The sequence below is a fragment of the Narcine bancroftii genome, chromosome 13 (genome assembly GCF_036971445.1).
Source record: "Narcine bancroftii isolate sNarBan1 chromosome 13, sNarBan1.hap1, whole genome shotgun sequence".
NCBI lineage: Eukaryota > Metazoa > Chordata > Chondrichthyes > Torpediniformes > Narcinidae > Narcine > Narcine bancroftii.
In genome coordinates this window covers 85975832-86001100 of record NC_091481.1, presented here as the reverse complement: position 1 = coordinate 86001100, position 25269 = coordinate 85975832, and the positions used below count along the sequence as shown (strand labels likewise).

Below are 25269 nucleotides of genomic sequence, written 5' to 3'. Positions count from 1 at the left end.
CACACGTGTTGGTGTATGGACTTGTCCATCCAGGAACATGTGGGTGCAGGTTATGTTTGCATGTGCAACTTTGATCATGGACTTACATGTATGTACAAAGGTTGATGGATGTTCATGACATGCTTGTGCACGCACGTTTGGCCATTTGCCAGTTGGCTTGAGCCATGGGGAGTGGTGGTTGGGGGTGGGGGTTCTCTATGCTCCCCAGATCAGGTGATCCTCACCAAAGGGGGACTCAGCCATCAAAGTGAGGACGTGGTTCACAGTGGGCTGGGGGAGAGTATGGAACGGTACAGCGCCCAGTACAGGCCCTTCACTCCACAATGTTGTGGTGACCTTTAGACCCTGCCTCCCACATCACCCTCCACTTTCAATTCCTCCATGTGCTTGTCCAGTCGTCTCTTGAATTTCACCAATGTACCACTGACCCAGAGGAAGATGCTTTAACCTCTAACATCTCTCCTCCCACCTTAAAGCCATGCTCTCTTGTATTGAGCAGTGGTGCCCTGGAAAGGCAGTGCTGGCTGTTCCCCTCTATCTATTCTCAATCATGTCTCCTTTCATCCTCTGTTCCTCCCAAAGAGTAAAGCCTCAGCCCCCTTCATCACTGCTCATCATGCATACTCTCCCTCTACCGGAGGGAGGGCAGCAAACTGACCTCTCTGTCTGCAGAGGTGGTGGGAACTGTGAACCTTGGGGAGCCCAGGCACTGACCAGCACCTAAGAGAGAGGAATGGTCAGGCAAAAAAAGCAAACTCTTATCATTGCCCTCCTGGGTTTTATGAGGGCAGGGGCACGAGGAACTGAATGGCCTGCTTTCACACTGTAACCCAAGCCATGTTTAATGACCCTTTTTCCCCTTCTCTGCCCCGCCAGTTCTGGCAGTTTGGGAGCTGGGTGGATGTTGTTATTGATGATCGACTCCCAATTAAATACCAAAGCCTCATTTTCACCTCTTCATCGTCGAAGAATGAACTGTGGAGTGCCTTGCTGGAGAAAGCCTATGCCAAGTAAGTGCTGAATGACAATCTTGTCACAAACTGCTTCCTTCTTCATTGCCCTGAGTCACTCCAAACTTTTCACCTCTGAAATTGGTGAACTACAGAATATTTCCTGTTTCGGGCAACTAGAGTTTGGGAATTCCACTGTCCCGGGAACGCAGAAGGCTGCGGACGTGATCGAACACAGTCAGGCCTGTCACTGGCTCAGACCTCCCATCCATGGCAGATATCTGTGTGAGGCCAAATATCATCAAGGACTTCCCCCCCCCCCCAAAATCACCCTGGTAAAAAGCTCTTCTCACTTCTACAGGAGAGGAAGGGGCAGGGGAAGGAATGCAGGCTGACAGGTGGGAGGGTATATAAATGAACATAGATAACATAGGGCACTACAGCACAGTATGTATAGGCCCTTCAGCCCTCGATGTTGTGTTGACCCATATACTCCTTAAAAATGAGTACTAAACCCTCCCTACCTTGTAACCATCATTGGGCCTGATTAAGAATCTTTTAAATGCCCCTAACGTTCCAGCCTCCACCACCACCCCTGGCAAGGCATTCCAGGCCCCCACAACTGTGCATTTATAAAAAAAACTTCCCCCTGACGTCTCCCCTAAATTTCACTCCCTTCACTTTGTACAAATGTCCTCTAATGTTTGCTATTCCCACCCTGGGAAACAGGTGCTGGCCGTCCACCCTGTCTATGCCTCTCAGAATCTTGGAGACCCCTATTAAGTCACCTCTCATCCTTCTACATTCCAAAGATGAAAGTCCCAGCTCTGCTAACCTTGCCTCATAGGACTTATTTCCCAATCAAGGCGACATCCTGCGAAATCTCCTCTGCACCCTCTCCACAGCTTCCACGTCCTTCCTGGAATGAAGTGAGCAGAACTGAACACAATTCTCCAAGTGTCTCACCAGAGAGTTGTAGTTACAACATCACCTTTTGACAGAATAAATCTGCGAGGTGATTGTGGGGGAGTGTAGGAGAAGGAGGAGGGATGGGGAAAGAGAGAGACTCGGGCAGCAGTTTTACGGGAACTGAAGAAGTTGATGTTGATGCCATCCGTTGGGAGAGCGCCCAAATGGAACATAAAGTGTGGCTAGCCTGAGGTCATGGACAGACATGGCAGTGGGGTGTGGAACTGAAATAGGCGGCCACCAGGAGGTCCCCGCTGTTGTGGCAGACAGAGCTGAGGCTCACGATGAAGTTACCTCCCAGTCTCTCCAATGTAGAGGAGGCCATGGTGGGAGCACCAGATGTAGTAGGTGACTCCTGCAGATTCGCAAGGGAGGCATTGCTTCACGTGGAAGGACTGTTTGGGGCCCTGAATGGTGGTGTGGCCGCAAGTGGAGCATCTGCTGTGAGGTGCCAAGGGGGTGATTGGTGGGAATGGCTCAGTGAAAGAGGGAGTCCCAGAGGGACTAGTTTGCTTGTTCTCTGCCCCTTCCTCTCTCCCCCCCCACCTTTTTATGCAGGGACCTGCCTGACGAGGGGCCCAGGCCCAAAACGTGGGTCACCCTTTACTCCTTGAGGATGAAGTGTGGGTTTCTCCAGCAGAGGCAGGAAAATTGCCCCACATCCCAATTCAAGGGGATACAGGTATTTGGGAGGTGACCTCTTGCCAGTGTCCAGAGCAGTTGATAGATGACCACAGCACAGAAAAAGACTCTTCTGCCCATCTGGGCTGTGCTGAAATATTATTCTGCCCAGACCCACTGATCTGCACCTCCATACCCCTCCTATCTATGTACCTGTCCAAATTCCTCTTATATGTTAAAATTGAGCCCACATTTCCACTTCAGTTGGCAGGTCGTTCCACCCTCCCCCCCCCCCCCCACCAACCACCACCACTCTCTGTGTGAAGAAGGTCCCCCCTCAGGTTCCCCCAATGCAGTGGTTCTCAACCTTTTTTCTTTCCACTCACATCCCACTTTCAGTCACCCCTAGGCCATTGGTGCTCTGTGATTAGTAAGGGATTGCTTAAGGAGATATGTGAGTGGGAAGGTTGAGAATCACTGCTCTGGACCCAACTGTTACCGAAATATTTTGCTTGAGAAAAATGGTCATTGGCCCATTTCCTTTGGAGTTGTGAAACCCTGCACATAACGAGTCCATTCGGGACAATTAAAACAGTGGTTTTCAAACTTTTTCTTCCCACCCACATCCTCGCTTAAGCAACCCCTGACTAATCACAGAGCACTGATGGCACAGGGATTACTTAGTGTAATGTGGGTGAAAAGAAAAAGGTTGAGAACCGCTGCCCTAGTGTATCATGCCTAACCTCAGTGGAAAAAGCCCACTTGCATTTGCTCTCTCTATACCCCTAACAATTTTGTACACCTCTGTCATTCTCCAATCCTCCAGGGAATAAAATCGTAACCCGTTTAACCATGCCCCGTCACGCTTCCCCCAGCAATCTCTTTTTCATACTTTGATCTTACTACAATCTTTAGAGTGTGATATAAAGGGCCTGTTGTTCGCCACCTCCCAGTAAATAAATACCAGGAGCCCATGCTCTGGGTGCAACCGGAGGGACTGGTTTGAGGTTCACCAGTAAACAATATCTACAGAGGAAGAGAAAAAAATAGCATTGCACAACCTTCCGTGAGAAGGTTCTGCAAAGAATGAGTGCAAAAGTGTTAATAATTCAACCCATTGAAATGGAGATCAACACAAATTGAATTGGAATTTAAAATGAGGGGCTCTCCTCATAAAATCCTCAGCCCTCATCGTCTCTAATGACCAGGATTTTTTGTCATGAGAATGTGGCAGGCATCACAGAGCAAATATTGCTGTAAATTAGATTTCAAAAATAAATAAGAAGTGCAAGAAAATAAGAGAGTGAGACAGTGTCTGTGGGTCATTGTTCACTCAGGAGGGGAAGAAACTGTCTTTGTGCCGCTGGGTGCTCGTCTTCAAGCTCCTGCACCTCCTCCCCGATGGTAGCAGAGTGAAGAGGGTGCAGCCTGGGTGGTGGCGTCCTCGAGGATGGAGGCTGCTTCCTCAGGACCCCGCCTCATGTAGATGCCCTTGACGGAGTGAAGTCTGGGGCCTGTGATGGCACAGGCCGAGTTCACAACCCTCTGGAGCTCATTCTTGTCCTGTGCATTGACACCTCCCCTACCAGGAGGTGGTGGAACCAGCCAGAATACTCTCCCTGGAACACCTGTAGAAGTTTCCAGAAGTCTTTGGTGACATGCCGAATCTCCTCAAACTCCTCACCAGTACAGCTGGTGTTGGGCCGCCTTTGTGATTGTATTGACATGAAGGCCCCAGGACAGGCCTTTCGAGATGTCGACACCCAGGAATTTGTTCTTGACCTTGATGAGGACTGGTTTGTGTGCTAGCTCGTGATCATTCTCTTATCGCTCCTTCATGTAGGAATGCCAAGCTGAATCTACTTGGTGACTTTGTTTGCTTTTCTAGATCAAACCAAGGTAAGATGTTACGGCACCAGCGATCGGGACCAGGGTTCGAATAGTGCACTGTCTGTAAGGGGTTTATATGTTCTCCCCTTGTCTGCATGGGTTTTCTCCCCAGAAGCTCTGGTTTCCTCCCACTGTTCAAATCGTACCAGGCATTGTTGGTCAATTGGGCAGCTTGGGCCCAAACTGGCCTGTTACCCTGCTGTAGGTCTACATTTCAATAAGTAAAAATATAGATTTCAGATTTATTGTCAGAGAATGTGCATTTAACAAAGAAATTGGTCGATGTGACGTTACTTTCAAAGGATCCCTATCTTTCTTTGGAATAATTGTAATCAAAGCTCTAGAAAAAGATTCGGGGAGAGAAGATGTTTCAGAAGCTTGAGACAAAACCTGTTGAAATATTGGAATAGTAAATTATAAAATTCCAACATAAACCCGTCTTCTCCAGGTGATTTTCCATTAGACATAGTCTGCAATACCTCCTTAATTTCCAAATCAGTAAATGAAGAATCTAACTCCTTGACATCTAAATCATCCAAAAACGGAAGATCTAACCCAGCCAGAAAAGCTTCTACTCGATCAGAATCATGTTCAATCTTTGACGGATATAAATCCTGATTAAAAAGAACAAAATTCATCATTAATTTCCTGCGGTTGATAAGTAACCCCTGAACCTCTTCTTAGAGCATTTAACGTCCTAGAAATTTGTTCCGTTTTCAATTGCCAGGCTAATACCTTATTCAAACTCTCTCTTCAAACTCATAATACCTGTGCTTAGATCTTTGAAAGCAAACTTCTCATAATCATATGTCTGTGAACTATTATTAACGCATCTTCAAATTAGATAATCATATCTTTTTATCTTCTGTCACATTTCTCAGCATCTCTCTCTCCAACTCTTTAATCTCCTCTTCAAGTTTATGTATCTGCCATATAATCTTTCTTAATTTTAGTTGTATAACTAATAATTTTAACTCTTCAAAGCTTCCCATAATATAAATTTACTTTGTACAGAATTCTCATTAATTTGTAAAAACAATTTAATATGTTCTCTAATAAAAGTAATAAATTCAGATTTTTTTCAACTTTCTTTCTTTGGCTTGGCTTCATGGACGAAGATTTATGGAGGGGTAAATGTCCACGTCAGCTCCAGGTCGTTTGTGGCTGACAAGTCCGAAGCGGGACAGGCAGGGGAAAATTGGTGGGTCGGGGTTGGGTGTTGGGTTTTTCCTCCTTTGTCTTTTGTCAGTGAGGTGGGCTCTGCGGTCTTCTTCAAAGGAGGTTGCTGCCCGCCGAACTGTGAGGCGCCAAGATGCACGGTTTGAGGCGAGATCAGCCCACTGGCGGTGGTCAATGGGGCAGGCACCAAGAGATTTCTTTAGGCAGTCCTTGTACCTCTTCTTTGGTGCACCTCTGTCACGGTGGCCAGTGGAGAGCTCGCCATATAACACGATCTTGGGAAGGCGATGGACCTCCATTCTGGAGACGTGACCTACCCAGCGCAGTTAGATCTTCAGCAGCGTGGATTTGATGCTGTTTTTTTTTTCAACAATGCTACATTAAATCTCCAACTATAACTGATTGGTACCATATCAACACTGGAATATGTCATCAATAAAAGTGAATGGTGTGATAACATTCGACTTTTATAGTCCACACTAATTATTCTCCCTTGTAATTGAGCAGATATTAAAAAGAAATCAATTCTAGAAAAAGATTTGTGTCTTGCCGAATAAAATGAAAAGTCTTTTCTGTCGGGTTTAATCTTCTCCAATCTCTACCAAATTGAAGTCTTTCATAACCTCGACCAATTTTGGATTTTCTTACAGATTTTAGAGACTTATCCAACATCGGTTCCAAACAGCAATTAAAATCTCCTCCCACCAATATATTATCATTTGCTTGGCTCAATCCCTAGTAATAAACTAGGATACACTAGGACCATAAACATTTAACAATGTCCACGCTTCAGAAAAAAATTTACAATTAACCTTTCTTCTCCGAAACTAACTCCAAGGTAAAAGGTAGTTTTTTATGAATTAAAATTGCTACCCCACAGGCTTTAGAATTGAAGGAAGATGCAATAACTTGTCCAAACCGAGCCCTTTTTTAACTTTAAATGTTCTTTTACAGTTAAATGAGTCTCTTGCAAAAAAAGCTATGTTTACTTTCATTTTCTTAATATAAGCCAACACTCGTTTCCCTTTTTATCGGGTTATTCAAACCTCTAACATTAAAAGTTGCAAAATTCAAATTAGACATATTAACAAGACCAATTCAGGCACACGCAAAATAAAAGCTCCTAACTCCTTGTGTATGTATAAAACTCTACACAAAAAAAAGCTAAAAACAAAAATAACCCCCCCCCCAAATAAACCTGCTGCTGCAGTACCCCCCTTCTATTAACCGGGTGCGGTTAATACCACCTGTGGCCTGATGATTTCGGAAACAACCGGGTCATCCTCCTCCCCCCCGACCAGACTTCACAACAGTGAAATATGTCGTCCATTCATGCCTCAGATGTAGTTTGAGGATCTGTCTCCAGAATCACCAATTGTTCGGTTTCCAATTTTCTGTTCCCTTTTCCATTTCCAGCTTTATCATTATTCACCAAAGGTCTTACAGAGAGATCTTGAGTCAGCTTGGAATCTGGCAAAGAATTAGCAAAAGTTAAAGCATCTTGTTCCCTTTGAAAAAAAATTGTGATTGAAATTGCCCATAGAATATTTTCAATATCTCTGGATATCAAAAGCCTGATCTCTACCCTTTCTTCCACTACACTGCTTTAACTGGATTGAATCCCTTTCGCCTCTGAATTACTTCTTGACTTAAATCTGCATAAAAGAAGTACCATCTTCGGGCCTTGATTCATACGAGCTTGCTGAATTGCCGCACATAAGATAATTTCCCGATCCAGATATCTTGGGCATCTCATCGATACTGCTCTCGGAAAATGACCTGGAAAAGATTTCTTTCTTAAAGCATGGTGTGCCCTTTCTAATTCGAACCCTTCTGGAAAATATTCAGTCCCCAACATCTCTGGAATCCAGTCCTTAAAAAATCTTGTTGGATTTGCTCCTTCAAAACCCTCAGGTAGACCCACATTTTAATATTATTCCGCTGACTTTGATTCTCCAGTGAATCAATTTTTTGCAGAAATTCTTTTTTCTCCAGTTGCCATCCAGAAAGCAACTCTTCAATTTGATCAACTCTGTCTTCAACATTCTTCTCTCTCCCTTGAACCAGATCAACAGCTGTCAGGCATTTATTAATATCCAATTCCATTGAAGCAATTTCTCTTGACATATCAGATATTCTAGTTTTAATATCCACAAACTGTTCATCAAAACTTTGAAAGCTATAAGATAATTCTTCAAACATTAAAACCACATCAGGGCCTGGCGAAGGACTCTTAAAACTTGGTGAAGGTGCCTTTAATGTTCTAGGCCTACCTTCAATAATCTTGACAGGTGCTAGTAATAATTCTTGGTCTTCTTCATCCATGTCGTCGTCTTGTTCTTCTTCCTCATCTTCTGGAACCAAAACTTCTTTAGCAGCCTGGCTACGGGTCTGGACCCCCCTCCATGCGGAGCCGGCACGGCGGTGAGAGGCACCCCCCCCCCTGCAGCCCAGACTCGCTCCAGCATGCCGGCAGCATCTCCCGCACGGAAGCGGGCTTCCGTAGACGGTGCGTCAATATGCACCAGTGCACTCCTAGGCATGCTAGCCCGATTGGGCTCGCGACCCGCGGCCCCACCCGTGTTCGGCCACGCAACTAGCAGCGCACATCACAGTGCCTCCGCTGACGTCCTGGAGCGGCACTGGTGAATCAGCGCCGGCGCCATCTTGTGTCCATCCGTGTACGGAGGACGCCGACGCTGAGCCCAACCTTACTGGAGAAGAGCATTGATGATTCAGATCCATCAAAATTCAATCTTCAGGCTTCAATTAAGGCCCAAAACTTTCCATTTTTTCCATTGTTTTAAATTGATTTTTTTCAGTTGTGATTTTCCCTTTTTTGTCTCTTTCCTCCTCAACAGATGAAGAATTTTTTCCCAGTTGATCACCATGTAAATCAGGCCTCTAAAGTCGGGTTTTAAACAATCCAGTCAGGGAGAGGTGATTTCCCACATCTTTGTCCTACGCCACGCCCCCCAGTCAGAGAACGTACAACCCTGAAATTCTATATCCTGCGGGCACAGCTGAATCATCACTTATAATACCATGTACAGCACAGAACAGGCCATTTGGCCCTACTAGTCCATGCCAGAACAAATCCCCACCCTCCTAGTCCCACTGACCAGCACCTATATGAGCATATACAGCACAGAACAGGCCCGTTTGGACCTACTAGTCCATGCCAGAACAAATCCCCACCCTCCTAGTCCCACTGACCAGCACCTATATGAGCATATACAGCACAGAACAGGCCCGTTTGGACCTACTAGTCCACGCCGGAACAAATCCCCACCCTCCTAGTCCCACTGGCCAGCACCTGGTCCATACCCCTCCAATCCTCTCTCCATGTAATTATCCAGTCTTTCCTTAAAAAAACTGTACACAGTGTACTCAAGTAAACAGATAAAGAAATGTAAACAAACTGACTGTACAATACAGAGACAAAAAAATCAATCAAATGCAAAAGTGAGTCCCTGATAATAAGCAATGATATTAAATCACTAGAAAAGGGACAAAGGGTCAGAAGTGGTGGAATCCTTGTGGGTTGAATTAAGAAATAACAAAAGGTAAAAGGACCCTATTGGCGGTTATATACAGGCCCCAGACAACAACCGGGAGGTGGACTACGAGTTCCAGCTGGAAATGGAAAAAAGAGCGTCAGAAGGAAAATGTCAAAATGATGGGGGATTTTAACATTGGGGGGGTGATTGGGAAAGTTGGGAAGGTTCAGGGTCTCTGGGCATGTAGAATGCCTACGGGATGGCTTTTTGAAGCCACTTGTTGATAAGCCCAGTGGGGGGGCGACGGTTTTGGATTGGGTATGTGTAATGAACCTGAGGTGATTAGGGAACTAAAGGTGACGGAACTGTTAGAAAGTCATGATCGCAATGTGATTGAGTTTGGTTTCAAATTTGAAAAGGAGAAACTGATATCAGGTGTGTCAATAGTTCAGGAAAACAAATAAAATTACAGTGATATGAGAGAGGAACTGGCCCAGGTTGACTGGAAAGGTAAGCTGGATGGGGGGAGGGCAGAGCAGAATAGGAAAATATTTCTACAAGAAATAAAGATATATTCCAAGAAAAAAAGAAAATTATGAATGGAAAAGTGCCATAAATGTAGCTGACGAGAGAGGTTAAGGCTAAAATAAAAACAACAGGGAGGGCAGACAAGAAAGCAAAAATTAATGGGAAAACAGAGGACTGGGAAACTTTTTAAAACTTACAGAGAGACAAAGAAATTAATCAGGAAAGTATTTGAAAGGAAATTGGCAAATAACATACAAAAAGGACAGTTAAATGAAGAGTAAAAGAGAGTGAGACGGGTAGATCCAATGTTGAGAAATGCACAGTTGGACACTTTGGAAGAGGAAATAAACAGGCAGATTATTATTTGGATGGAGAGAAAATTCAAAATTCAGAAGTGTAAAGGGACTTAGGGGGTCCTCATGCTGGTCACCCTGAAGGTTCCCCACTAGATTGGATTAGCAATAAAGAAAGCGAATGCTCTGATGGCCTTTATTTCAAGGGGAATAGCGTATCAAAAGTGTTGATGAGGCTCGACGGGGCCCTGGTGAGACCTCAATTGGAGAACTGTGTGCATTTTTTGGCCCCTTATCTTGGAAGGCATGTAATGATGCTGGAGCGAGTTCAGAGAAGATTTACCAGAATAATTCCTGGATCACAAGGGCTAACATATGAGGAACATTTTGTGGTTCTTAGACTGTATTCATTGGAGTAAAGAAGAATGAGAAGGGATCTCAAGGAAATATTTTGAAGGCTGAAAGGATTGGACAAAGTCGATGTTTCCCTTGGGTGAATCCAGGACATGAGGGCACAGTCTTAGAATGAGCAGGTATCCATTTAAAATAGATGAGGAGAAATTTCTTTAGCCAGAGGGTCGTGGATTTGTGGAATTTGTTGTAACAAACAGCTGTGGAGGCCCGATCATTGGGGGAGTTTAAGGAGGAGATTGAGAGGTACCTAATTAGTCAGGGTTTCAAGAGATATGGGGAAAAGGCCGAAAATTGGTACTAGATGTGAGAACGGTTTAGCTCAGGGTGGAGCAGATTCGATGGGCCAAATGGCAGCAGTGAAAACAGACCGTGTGCTGGGGGGTGTGTATCCTCGCTGATTGCTGCTGCTCTCCCGACAGCAGCGTTCCCTATAGATGTTCTTGATGGTGGGGAAGGTTTTGTCTGCGAGGGGGCTCCCTCCCGGGCTGTGTCCACTACCTTTTGGAGGGCTTTACCCTCAGGGGTATTGGTGTCCCCATACCAGGCCAGACTGCACAGTTTCCACCACACATCTGTAGAAACTTTCCAAGGTTTCCGATGTCATCCCAAACCCTCCGCAAACTCCTGAGGAAGCCAAGGCACTGACATGTTTTCTTCACGATGCCATTGGTGTGTTGGGTCCAGGAATGATCCTCCAAGATGGTGACTCCCAAGAACCTAAATTTGCTCCCCCTTTCCACCTCTGATTTCCCCAGTGATCCCTGGATCATTCACCTCTGGTTTTCCCTTCCTCCCATCAACAATCCAGTGTCATTATGAATCAGAGAGAGAGTTCTAGAGAAGACGTTGAGTGTCCGTGGTTCTTGTCACCTCCTCTGATGTCACAACCTCCAGATTCTCCTGGTAACCTTCATAGCCACACAGCGATGAGCTCAACTTCCCATTCCCCTGATCACACCACCGTCGTCCTCGGGGTTCCCAAGCCCCGAAGACATTGGTGAACGAGGCCCCTGGGGATCCCTGCCCACTCCTTTGGACCCCTTGCCTGACTCCTGGCTTCCAGAGTTTGGTTGCCATCTGAGTGAGGCCTTCACGTCCATGCCAGAGCCTGGCCCAGGGTTAGCGGCTCTCTCACCTCCCCCCCCCCCCCCGAAACCTGTCGTGTACCCCTCACCCAGGAGCTCGGAGTTGGGAGAGCCATCATTATTGCCCTCCTCTCGTCCTTGCAGGCTTCACGGATCCTACTCCAGTTTGCGAGGAGGCTTGGTATCTGAAGCCATGGTGGATTTCACTGGGGGCATTGCTGTGACCATTAAGATGAGCTCCACCAAAGGCAAGAGCCTGTGGCGCCTGGTGAAACGTGCCCTCAACAAGCAAACCATGATCTCCTGCTCAATCCAGGTACGGATGCTTCACGACCAAGTGGGTCCCATCGGTGTCCAGGACCGGGGGCCTCCTGATCCCCTGCAGTCTCCCAGGGTGGGCCGCAGATTCGTCAGATGTAAAAGTCCTCGAGGGGCTAACGTTGCCCCCTCCCCACAGTCTTACATGGTGCCGGGGGATAAGGGAGTTGGGATGTACCCAGAGTGGAATGGGACGGAGTGAAAATGGGGCCCATATTTGGGGACTGAGTGGGGGTGGGGTGGGGGAGCAGGACCAGGGTTCAAAACTAGCACTGTCTGTAGGGAGTTTGTATGTTCTCCCTGTGTCTGTGTGGGTTTTCCCCAGGATCTCTGGTTTCCTCCCACCCTTCAAATCGTACCGGGGGTGTTGGTTAATTGGGTTTAATTGGGTGGCACGGAGTCCTGTTATCATGCTGTATGTCTCAATTTAAACATTTTAAAAGTTAAACTTAAGTGATCTCCAAGTCCAGGACACTTCAATCACTGGTGCCCAGAGGATCTGTGGGACCTGGCAGATACACCTCTCTCCTGCTCCAGGCAGACCTGGTTAGGAATGTCCCAGCCATCTGCTGTGAGTGACCACCTTGGCCAGGCCAGGAGCAGGCAGTTCGCCCCACGGGTGTCTGATGAGCAGGAGTGCGGGACTGAAATATGTCCAGGAGTTGAGGAGCAGCTCCATCTAACATTCAAGAGACCGGGTTGCGACCTCTGGTGTTTTAGATGTAACTGGATTGCGCACAACAGCGGTGGGAGGTGAGGGGGTGGAATGCGGGAAGTCCGAGAACCAATGGTCCCTGCATCTCCCCACCCCACCCCCCCCCCCCCCAACCACTTCAGGTCCCCAACAGAAAACGGAGAGGACTCCTTTCTCCACCTCTTCTGTATTCCGTTGGAGGAACAGACCACCTTGACCAGATAAAGGCAGGGGTTGGGGGGATATGGGTGCAGGAAGTGCCTGCAAGGCCATTTGCAAGAGACAGCCTGCGCTACACGAGGCTAAGTGCCCGGGAAGTAGTTGGGGCCTGGGTCCGCTGAGGAGGAGGGTCATTCTTGATGTTTTCCTGGACACCTTTTAGGCTAGCAAAGCCAACGAAGTGGAGAAGGATCAAGGTCTTGGATTGGTGGCTGCACACGCGTACGCCATTGTGGACGCAGAGAAGGTGAGTGTTCAATCCGTGGACGAGGTGGGATTGGAGGTTGGGGGAAGCTGTGCCACAGGCTCCGATAACCCGGCGCGCCCGGAACTCCATGGCTTCGTGCTAGCCGAGTTCTGAACGATTGGAGGGGGTTGTTCCAATCAACACCTCAACACTTTGCTCAGTGTAGACAGAGAAACTCCTCAAGCCAGAAAGTGGTGGCTGTGGAGGTCGAGTCGTTGGGTGTATTTAAGGTGGAGTTTGTTTAGCCAGGGCATCAGAGGCTACGGGGAGAGGGCCGGGCAGTGGGGCTGAGTGGGAGAATGGAGGAGCAGACTCGATGGGCCGAATGGCCTACTTCTGCTCCTGTATCTTCTGGTCTTATGTGATGCTGTTTGATAATGAAGTGTTTAGGGAAGTGGGAAGGGAATATAGGAAGCAGGGGTCCAGTGACTTGGGGCAGAGAGTGCAGAAACCTGGTTCAGTCAGCAAGTTTCCGAGCAGTCTGGGATTTGATGTGGTTAAACAGCTTCGTTTGTGTGCTCTCTAGGCAAGTCAATTCGTACAGTAACAACAAATAAAATATCAAATTGACGACAGGATCTTTGACCCACTGCATTCAGGAAGGAGGTACAGGAGCATCAACATCAGGACGGCCAGGCTGGGGAATAACTTCTTCCCACAGGCTGTGGGATTGATGAACAGTGTCCTGTAACCGGGTAGATCAGCCCAAAATAGTTATGCTTATGTGTTGTGCACGTGTGTCTGTGTGTGTATATGTGCACGTGTGTGGTGTATGTGATGAGTGTATGTGCATGGAGTCTGTGCATGTGTGTTTGTGTAATGAGTGTCTGTGCATGTGTTTGTAGGTGCGTGTCTGATCATATGTGTGTCTGTGCCTGTGTGCATATCTGTGCGAGGATCTGCATGCATGTGAGTGTATGTGTGTGCCATTGTGCTTGTGGATGCGCACGTGTGCGTGCACTTGGGGCTGTGTTTACACATGTGCATCGCGGTCTTGTACACAGCCAGATGGTGATAAACATGAAGTTGATCAGTGGAGGGAATGGTGTTATAGGAAGACAATTGGTGCAAGGCATGGAAAAGTCCCGTGAAAGACTGGTTAAAGTCCTGGAGGTGGGTCATCAGTGTGTGAATCCGCCATGATTCACAGTCCGTCTCCCCACTCAACACCAGACCATGCTCTCTGCCCTACTTCTGGACCTGGGCCCGGTGAGTGGGTGCCTGGGAACCGAGGCCTCGGGCGCTGTGGGTGAGGAGTGCTGGCGAACATGAGCCCGACATCTCCACCCCTCTTCTCTACTACATACTCTCACCCACTCCTTCCCCATCTGCAGGTGAGGCCGGCAGGCTCTTCCGTCAGACTCTTCCGGGTGCGAAATCCATGGGGGGAAAAAGAATACAATGGGCCCTGGAGCGACAGGTAATGGGGGGAACCATCAGCTGTTCCCCTGTGTGTGCTCACTTGAGCTGAGGGAAATACATGCAAAAAACTTGGGTTAGATACAGAGTGAAGCTCCCTCTACCCCATCCCATCACACACTCCCAGGACAGGGACACAGGTTAGATACAGAGTGAAGCCCCATCTATCTCATCTCATCACACACTCCCAGGCAGGGACACGGGTTAGATACAGAGTGAAGCTCCCTCTACCCCATCCCATCACACACTCCCAAGGCAGGGATATGGGTTAGATACAGAGTGAAGCTCCCTCTACTCCATCCCATCACACACTCCCAGGGCAGGGACACAGTTTAGATACAGAGTGAAACCCTGTCCCATCACGACTTTGACAGGGTTGGGGGTTACGCACAGAATAAGGCTTCCTCTACACGGTTTTGTTAAATACGTCCAGTCCACAACCAGTGATTTGGAGATTTACATGTAAATTTGTTCAATGTACGCTGTGTTCTGGGATTTAACTGTCTAGCTGTGGTCTTGCCGGAATCATGGAGGCAAACCTTCAGGTCTGTACTGACCTCTGAGCAGCCATCTGCTGGGGTCAAGTACAATGCTGGAGGCACTCAGTCGTTCACACAGCATCCACCCTCTGGACCTGCTGAGTTTCCCCAACACCTTTATATGTTGCCAGCAACCATCTATTCAGGGGATTTGGGGAGGACCTTTTTGTCGTCCAGAGGGCTGTTGGGACACACTGAAGGGGTGGTGAAGGAAGAGACTCTCTCAACGGTGTGTACGCGAGCACCTGTGTCACTGAGGTAGGTGGAGAATGCTGCGGACCGAGCGATGGGAAAATGGGATTGGTGTGCATGGGTAGCCAAAGGACTACATGGGCACGTTTCTGTTCTGCGTTATTGGCAACTCTACCCCCACTGCTCTCCCAGGCAATGTATTAGATAGTCGTGCTGGAGAAATTCACCAGGTCACGCACCAAAAGGCTGACCAACGTTTCAGGACTGAGGCCTTCATCAAGCTATGACCCCAAAAGCAGGCAGGCGCCTGAATAATAAGGCGAGGATCTCCCAGTGGCAGCCCATTTCAATTCCCCTCCCCATTCCCTTTACGACATGTCTGCCCATTTTCTCGTGCACGGCCAGACTGAGACCACCCGCCATTCTCCCTTCTTATCATATCCAATTAACACCTTCTGTTGGTCTGGACTCCTCCCCCTCCCAGTCTTCCCCTTCTCTTCCCAGTCTTTATTCAGACGCCCGTCTGATTTTTCTTTATACCTTGAGAAAGGCCTCAGGCAACGTAGGCAACGTCTTCTGGATGCTGCGAGACTGAGTTTCTCCAGCATTTCTGTGTTTTTGCTACGATCACAGTGCCTGCAGACTTTGTGTTTCACTCCATTTCCTGCCTGTAGCTGCGGTACGTTTAAAAATGGCTCTAAGCTCGTTGTCCAGCCTGGGATTCTCCCCAGTTTGCCCACTCCTCTCCACCTTCTTGCTTCTGCAGGTCTTCCTTGTGGAAAGAAGTCAGCTTCGAGGAGAAGGCCAGACTAAAGCTGAAGATCAGTGAGGACGGCGAGTTCTGGTGAGCCTTGTCATTTTACAGTTACAGCACAGTAACTGGCCTTTCCAGCCCGCGAGCGGGTTCCGCCCAATTAACCTGCAACTGGACCCCTGACAACCCTTCTCCACCCCTCTGCAGTATATAACATGCATGAACCCACCCACCCCACCCCAACTCTCCCTCTTTCTGAGGGATGTCACCAACCCAAAAGCAATTCCGTCTCCCCTCTGCGGACGCTGCCTGATTCTCTGAGAGTTTCCGGCCTTTGCTAGCATCAACCCTGAGCTCAGTGAGCAGTTGGCACAACGCTGCTACAATTCCAGCGATCGGGACCAGGGTTTGAATCCCACGCTGTCTGCAAGGAGGTTGTACGTTCTCCCCATGTCTGCGTGGGTTTTCCCTGGGGTCTCTGGTTTCCTCCCACCGTTTGAAACATGCAAGGAGTTGTCGATCTATTGGGTGTAATTAGGCGCCGTGGGCCCATTACCGTGCTGTCTAAATTTAAAAAATTTAACCATTGGGGACAAGGGAGCATCTCAGGGGTGACCGTGCTTCCGGGTCTGAGCCGCTCTGATCTCGTTCTTTCCTTCGGGCAGGATTCCCGCCGACGTCCTCGTCGAAAACTTCACGGAGGTGGAAGTGTGCAATGTGGACCCTCTGTGCCCTCACACCACCAAATGTGTCTGGGCCATCACCAACCATGAGGGGATGTGGATGAAGGGGATCAGCGCTGGCGGGAACATTAGCTGCGGTATAGCCAGGGGGGCGGGGAGCGATGGGAGGGAATGCGTCCATAGGGGTGGCGTGGTTAACGTCTTTCAACATTTGAAATGAGACTCTCTCCCCCCACCCCCATTCATTCTTTTAAATTCCAACGAGTACAAGCCAAGATCTGTCAAACCCTTTCATTCCCGGAATCATCCTTGTGAACTTCCTGTGTTCTGGCTAAAAGTGACTTTGCAGTCATGCAGACAGTTCTCTTGTGGAGTGGGACCAGTCCCTGATCAGTGTAAGAAGAGGAGATTCAAGAGCCTGATGCCTGTTGGAAAGAAACTGCCCTGGAGCGTAGAAGAATGAGCGAATAGAGGTGCTTAAAATTATGAGGGGGAGAGACAGAGTAAATGTAGATCAGCTTTTTCCACTGGGGGTCAGTGAGATACAAACCAGAGGACATGGGTTAAGGGGAAAAATTTATGGGGAACAACGTCACCCAGAGAGCGGTGGGAGTGTGGAACGAGCTGAGGTGGTGAATGCGGGCTCAATTTTAACATTTAAGATGAATGTGGACAGGTACGTGGATGGAAGGGGTAGGGACTGGCTGCAGGTCAGGGGGACTGGGCAGAATAATAGCTCCGCACAGACTAGAAGGGCCTGTTTTCTGTGCTGGGTGTGGTTAGTAAGTTCACAATGGGCAAGAAGATTGGTGGGGAGATGATGAGGAGGAGAAGTGGCCTTGGGTTACAGAATTTTATCTCAAAGGAGTGGAAGGATCAGCATAGGTCACAGGTCAGCCATGAGGCATCTGTGCAGGAGCAGGTACGATGGGCTGAATGGTCTCCCTCTGTAATGTTCCAATGCTCCACACATCCATGCAAGTTGGAGCAGGGGCTGGACTTGGCAAAGTGCCGAAAGCCGCAGTCTGGAATGTTTTCCCAGGTACATTACTCGACAAGCCCTGACAGGGGTGGTGAATTCCTCCCTTTGCAAGGGGATTGATCCAGACTTCACCAGCGGCAGATCGAGGGCCCTGTGCCTCAGGGGGTGGGGTTAGTCCACATGTGTCATGTGACAGACGAGATAACCTCTAATACTGATGGATGGTGGAGTAGTCTTGAGGAACCTGGGGGGGGGGGGTGGTTCTGGGTCAGTTGATCAAGACAGCAGGTGCTCCTCAGTGCCGAGCTGGCGGCCTCTGTGCTGTGTGTTCCATGTCTTCCCTCACCTCCCCCCCTCTCCCCCACAGGCACCTTCTGCAGGAACCCTCAGTTCCGGCTGCGGCTGCGAGAGGAGGACGAGGAGGTGAGGGAGGGGGATCCTGCCTGTACCATCAGCGTGCAGCTGCTACAGAAACACGGACGCAAGAGGGACGGCACCAAGTTCCTCTTCATCGCGTTCTACATCTTCACAGTGAGTAACCCCTGCCCCCGTGGCACCCCCTCCCACCCCCGTGGTGCCCCCTCGCGCCTCGTCACTCCTCCAGCCTCATCACTCCTATCCACAGTCACACCCACGTCATCGTCCCACTCCCGTTGTGACATTCACACTTGTGTTGTCTTACGTTCACACTCGCATTGTCACACACTCACAGTCACACCCATGTAGTCACTCACACTCGTGCAACACCGTCTCACGCAGACACAACATACTCACAAACACTCACACACCCACTCTGCACACCAACAATCTTATGCTCACCTACTCGTATCGTCTCACACTCGTTCATCCACATCGCACACACCCACACACACCCACACATGCACCCGCACCCGCACACATGCACCCACACACACGCACCCGCACACACGCGCCCACACACACACGCGCCCACACACGTGCGCCCACACACGTGCGCCCACACACACGCGCGCCCACACACACGTGCGCCCACACACACGCGCGCCCACACACATGCGCGCCCACACACACGCGCGCCCACACACACGCGCGCCCACACACACACGCGCGCCCACACACACACGCGCGCCCACACACACGCGCGCGCCCACACACACGCGCGCGCCCACACACACACGCGCGCCCACACACACACGCGCCCACACACACACACGCGCCCACACACACACACGCACCCACACACGCACACGCACCCACACACGCGCGCCCACACACACGCGCCCACACACGCACCCGCACACACGCACCCGCACACACGCACCCACATACACACGCACCCACATACACACGCACCCACACACACACGCACCCACACACACACACACCCACACACACACACACCCACACACACACACACCCACACAAACACACACCCACACAAACACACACCCACACAAACACACACCCACACAAACACACACCCACACAAACACACACACAAACACACACACACACCATCTCACACTGATGCACCCACACTACTTCACTCTTTCTCTCTCATACACTCTTACCTTCATTCTCCATCTCTCTCTCACACTTACTCACGTGCCTTGCACACTCATTCATTCACTCACATACACTCAGACCCTCCTTCTCGCACGCTCACTCATTCTCACATATTTTCACAATTACACACAGTTTCACACTCAGCTGCACCTCCACCACACACAATAACACCCCCCCCCCAAACAATCGCTCTCTCACAGACATGTACGTACTCGTGCACACACTTACAAGTGCAGGTTCAGACACAGAGGCATGTTGGGGCTAAACTCGGTGCTGTGCACCACATACAACCCCAGAGGCTGTGGATGCTTGACAGGGTGTAACACAGATACCTGGCAGTTGAATGCTCAACCATGTCTTTCTGGATCACGGAAAGGGCTAATGGTTCCCAGAGCACGGATTCAGCTCCCAGGGCCCAGCTCATCCGTGCCAAACCTCCTGCTTTACACTCCCACGCCCACTTTAGGGCCCAGATCTCTCCCAGCCACGGACTTGTCAGTGTTTCCAAAGGAAGCTAACGTCCCTGCCTCCACCGCTGTTTCTGGCAGCTTGTCCCATGTGCCCACCCCCCTTTGAGGGAAGACCTGTCTCCTCACCTCCAATCTAAATCCCCCTCTCATCTCAGACCCTCCCACCCCAGGAAACAGGCCCTCATTATTCACCTCATCAATGCCCCTCGTGATTTTATAGATCTCGAGAAGATCTCCCCTCAACTTCTCAGAGAAACGGGCCTTGTTTTTCCAACTCTCACCATTAACTCAGCTTCCCTTAACCAGGCAACAACCTTGTAAACCTCCTCTGTCCCCTTTATAACCAAAACATCACACAATGTTCCTACAGTGATACACTAGACACTGCGGTTAAAGTAAAAACACATCTGGAGAAACTCAGCAGGTCCTTTATATGACAGAGGTAGAGATACAGAGCCAACACATTGTGCTTGAGCCTTTTGCCAAAGTTTGGAAAAATGTAGGCAGGTGCCTGAACTTGGACGCTACAGTTAAAGATACATAACCAATGTTTCAGGCTTGAGCCCTTCATTTTATCATAGGTGCGTGTGGCCACACCAATCTGTTTTATATGTTTATATAGATACAGGTTCACTACGCTGTGTGAAGGGAGAGCATTCCTGAGAAACTGTTTATAAAATGAAAATTCATAAAGCAGAAACCCATTACAATTTTTTTGTAAAAACGAATTTTCGTAATTCGAGTATTTGTAAAGCAGAGTTTACCTGTGTGGGGGTGGGTGTATGTATGTGCACAGCATGCCTGTGCATGTTACCAGGTTCTAATCCTTTCGTCTTTCTCTTGCAGGTTCCTCAGCGGGTACGTACCCTGGAGTCCAGACACTGGCCAGAACTTGATCGGATACCATTACCCCAGATCGTTCGCCTCTCCCCTGCTCTCCACTGGCCTCTTCACATGCCCTGACCCAAGTCGGCTTCCCAACAGACCCCCGTGGGCTCCGTCAGTTTGTCCTCAACCTCTATCCCATCGCCCCTCTCCTCCCTGCTCATTGACTGCATGGACATGGCCCCAGCCCACTTTGAAGCATCCAGATGCTATCCCAACATCAGGAATCCCAATCCCAGAAATGGGGATTGGAGCGCATTCCTTAGTCTGACGGGGTCGGGCCAGGTAGGAATAAACTATATGACTACACAAAAGTGCTAGAGAAACGCATCCGGTCTCGTAGCGTCCATAGGATATATAACTGGCATTTCAGGCCTGAGGCCTGTCAAGGTCTTGCCACAGCAGTGTCTACAGTCTTCCTTGTGTTACTCGGGGAGAACTATCCTCCTTTATCCAATGGATTTGGGACTACATTCTGGTTCTGTGAGTTCTGGGGTGATCAGCGTGGAGCCTCCCGTCTCTCCCACTCCTGACCCTCCTCCCCGATGGGCTCAGGAGGTGATGACCTTCAGTAGGTTGGCTACTTTTGTTGGGCAATGGGAGGAGGCTATTGGAGGGGAGGGAAGTTTTCATTTAGTTCTTTTGTAATTTAAATTTTAACTTAAACATTCAGCACAGGAACAGGCCCTTCCGGCCCATGAGCCAGTGACCAAATAACTTACAACCCAGTACATTTTTGAATGATGGGAGGAAACCAGAGCCCCTGGAGGAAACCCACACAGGTCATGGGGAGAACTTACAGACAGCGTGGGATTCAAACCCCGGGTCACTGAGACTGTAATAACATGGCATCACCGTGTCACACTGTTTGCATGGAGCTCTGAGGTGCATTCACCCCTGCCTTCCCATCCCCCGCTGTGGTGCATCCAGTGAGGACACTCTTGATGGTGCACCTTGTTGAGGGATTGGTGGGGGGGGGGTGGGGGGAACATGTCAAAGGGATGTGTCACGGTTGTTGACAGGTTGACTGGTGCACTGGCTGTGAGATCCTGGGCTCTCTGCTCAGTTACAGACATGAGATTTCGGCCCTTCCAAGTGACTTCACTAGTGTATCCACAGGCGCATCCGGTACTCCCGCTGTGGTTTCCTCTACATCGGAGAGACTGGGCACAGACCGGGAGATCGTTTCATTGAGCACCTCGGCTCTGTCCGCTGCAATAGCCTGGATCTCCTGGAGGCCGCCCATTTAAATTCCCAGACCCAATCCCTTGGGTCTCATGCACGGCCAGACTGAGCCCATCCATCTGGGCTCCCTCCCTGATCAACCCTCACCTGCCCACCTATCCAGGTGCAATTATTAGCTTTTTCCTGTTAGTCTGTGCCCCTTTTCCCTCCCCACCCCCCTCCCCCACCCCAGCCCTGTAATTCGGGTAGCTGTCTGCTTTTTACTCAAACCTTGAGGAAGGGCTCAGGCCCTAAACGTCGGGAATATATCATTACCTCATACGGATGCTGTGAGACTGGCCTAGTTCCCCCAGCATTTCTGTGTTCTTACAACAATCTGCAGACTTCGTGTTTCACTCCATAGTCATGGCATTGTTTTTCACCTGATTGTACAAGTACAACCTGATGAGCGGACAGTCAGCTCACAGCACCCCCCCCCCACCCCAACCCCTTCCATACTATGGCCAGTCAGTGTCAACTGGGCAAAAGCATCTTCCCGAGTGGCCACAGTATGGGAGTGCCGAGCGTGGGTGAGTCTTGTCCTGTTATTCCCCATTAGCCGGGAGGTGTCTGTGTCAGAGGGTTAAATGGGACGCAACGGTTAGCATTGCTGCCTTGCAGGTTCAGGGTCCCGGGTTCGATCCCGACCGCGTGCGTGCGTGCGTGCGTGCGTGCGTGCGTGCGTGCGTGCGTGCGTGCGTGCGTGCGTGCGTGCGTGCGTGCGTGCGTGCGTGCGTGCGTGCGTGCGTGCGTGCGTGCGTGCGTGCGTGCGTGCGTGCGTGCAGGTCAGTGGGTTAAAGATCTCCTGGTGCAAAATTATTCCCTCCAGTACGAGGCCAGCTCCGCGCCTTTTGGCCGTAAGTTCTTCAGTGAGCACCGGCCTGTATTTGACTCAGGAGCGTACGTCAACACGCGGTCAGTGTCCAAGAGAATGCATCTGCCGCCCGGTCAATACGTCATTGTGCCCTGCACCTACAACCAGAATGAGGAGAGGGAGTTCTTCCTCCGCATCTTTGCCAAGAAGAACAACGTGTCCAGGTAGGTGCTGTCAGCTGCAAGGGGACAGAGACCTCCGAAGCCCCCCCCCCACCTGGTTTGGAACAGTCACCGCCCTTCCTGCTGGGAACAAAATGCACAGCTGGAACAAGTCATAAGGTTGTACTTGGTGGGTGTATCCCCCCTCCACCCTGCCCTACCCCCACCACCTCATCCCCAATACTCTATCCCCCTGACTGAACCCCACCAACTCGCACCCCAGCACCACACCACCCCACCCCACATGGCACTCCACGGCCCCACACCACCCCTGAACTAATACCCGCCGCCCCTCACAGCACCGCACTGCTTCCTGCTGCTCTCCTCCACCCCACAGCACTCCCCACCACTTCCCTGCACCACATTACTCCTCACTGTCCCGCCCCAGTGTATCTCCCTTCTGCCCCTGTGTTTTGGGATTGAATGGGTTTAATGCTCAGTGTTCCCCACCATTGAACCCTCACCATTTCTTGCTTCAACCCAACCATAGTATCTGGGTTAAACTCTCCAATGTTTCTGGATTTAAATAGTTTTCAGTCTGGTCTTTTGTAAATACCATCTAGATTCATGATTTATTGGCAATGTTACAACTATTGTCTTCTCTTTCACAGAGAGAATGGCATCACCCTGAACACCTTCAAACCCAAGGTATTGTCACACATCAGCCGGTGAAGCTCCCTCTACACCATTTCCTCACACCCTCCCAGGGGAGGGTCATGGGTTATATACAGAGTGAAGCTCCCTCTACACTGTCCCATCACACACTCCCAGGGCAGGGACACGGGTTAGATACAGAGTGAAGCTCCCTCTACCCCATCCCATCACACACTCCCAGGGACAATGTGGATCTGACACAGAGCGAAGCTCCCTCTACACTGTCCCATCACACACTCCCAGGGCAGGGACACGGGTTAGATACCGAATGAAGCTCTCTCTACACTTTCCATCTCACTATTTGTGGGATGCATATCTTTCTTGCTGTGGTTTACACGTGGTGGCCACTTTGGTTGGAAAATCCACTGGAGTTGAGAAAGGAACTGCAGAAATATGGGCCTTTCTTTCTCTGAGACAGAGAGGCAGAGAGAGACTGAGCAAACCTCTTGGCTCAGCAGGTCAACTCCCAGTGCAGTGTGTTGGTGACACCGTGTCATTTCCACTCCAATGTCACTCCCAAGTCTCTCCCACAGGCCTGGCCTTCCCAGTCTCCTGATGGTCAAGGAGACAACCAGTTGAGAGCAGGGAGCATTGGCACCATGCTTTCTGCCCCTCCCTCATGCAGGCTGACATTCCCTGGGGTAGCGATGGCCTCCGGATTGAATGATCTTCCTTTTGTCGCAGTTTGATGTGGACGAAACTGATGGTGATGGAGGTGTCTCAGAGCTCCTGAAGGAGGCCCACAAACTGGTAAGTGGATGCAATCTGCTGTAAATAGTGTAGAACATTGTTGTCGGATACAATGGGATACCGACAGGATGAAAAGTTGGGCAGAGAAGAGGCAGATGGAGTTCAACCTGGATGAGTCTCAAATGATGCACTTTGCAAGGTCAAACCTGGAGACAGAGTAGGTGGTTAATGGCAGGATTCTTCACTGTGTGGAGGATCAGCAAGATTTTGAGATCCAGATTCTTCCAAATCGCTGCGTGGGTTCATAGTGTAGTTAAGAAGGCATAAGAAGGAGTGGTCGTAATTAGTCAGGGGATTGTGTTCAGGGGCCGTGAGGTCATGTTGCAGCTGTGGTCAGACTGCACTTCTTGGAGGTTTGTGTTCAGTTCTGGTTGCCTCATCACAGGAAGGATGTGGAAGCCATGGAGAGGGAACAGAGGATATTCACCAGGACATTGACTGGATTGGAGAACGTGTTTTATTGACTGAGCTGGGGCTTTTCTCTAAGGAATTTCGAAGACTGAGAATCAACTTGATGATGGTGGATGAGATTATAAAATTAGGGTGGACAACCAGCAGCTTTTCCCCAGGGCATCTGTAGCAAATTTCAGGCTTATGGTCAGAGTACATACACAACATTAACACACAGCCCTGAGATTCATTTTTCCTGTGGGGGCAGCAGAATTATCACTAATCGGTCATGCAAAAAATAAATGGTTCACAGCATGAACATGTAAACATATAAAAGAACTGCAAACCAATAACGAATGTGAACAAACTGCAAAACAGAGAGAGCAAAGAAAAATCAATGAAGTGCAAAAGCGAGAGTCCTAAAATGAGTTCCTGATTGAGTTTGTCGTTGAGTTGAGGAATCTGATGGTGGAGGGACAGCAGCTGTTCCTGAACTTGGTGGCACCGGAGGGCGTCTGTTTAAGGCAGGGGTGTCAAACTCAAATTCACAGAGGGCCAAAATTAAAAACTTGGACTAAGTCGTGGGCCAAACTAAATTATTATTGAAAATGTTCAACAACATCTGCATGTTTTCTCTGCTTTCAACTTGTAATGTTAAACTTTTTCTTATTAAAATAAATGTTTAATAATAGTTTTGGTTAAACTCTTTCCAGAAGAAGCATTAACAAATGAGAAATAAAATATTCAATAATAATATTTCTCTATAGCCTTTAAGCTCCTTTTAAATGTATTTTTTTTCACAAGAACAAGTCTAAAAAATAACAACTTGCTTCAATGACA

At 49.2% G+C, this 25269-nt stretch overlaps 1 protein-coding gene across 1 annotated transcript in view; it reads left to right on the top strand.

Moving 5' to 3' along the window:
* Positions 1–25269, top strand: part of LOC138748743 (calpain-2 catalytic subunit-like) — a 46211-nt gene that overhangs the window by 11828 nt on the left and 9114 nt on the right. Inside the window, exons 4-14 of the mRNA XM_069909424.1 lie at positions 877–1010; positions 11574–11745; positions 12824–12907; positions 14242–14327; positions 15824–15901; positions 16477–16631; positions 17844–18007; positions 20338–20349; positions 22430–22638; positions 23247–23283; positions 23974–24039. Of these exons, the coding sequence (XP_069765525.1) occupies positions 877–1010; positions 11574–11745; positions 12824–12907; positions 14242–14327; positions 15824–15901; positions 16477–16631; positions 17844–18007; positions 20338–20349; positions 22430–22638; positions 23247–23283; positions 23974–24039 (1197 nt within the window). The remainder of the gene's footprint in view (positions 1–876; positions 1011–11573; positions 11746–12823; positions 12908–14241; positions 14328–15823; positions 15902–16476; positions 16632–17843; positions 18008–20337; positions 20350–22429; positions 22639–23246; positions 23284–23973; positions 24040–25269) is intronic.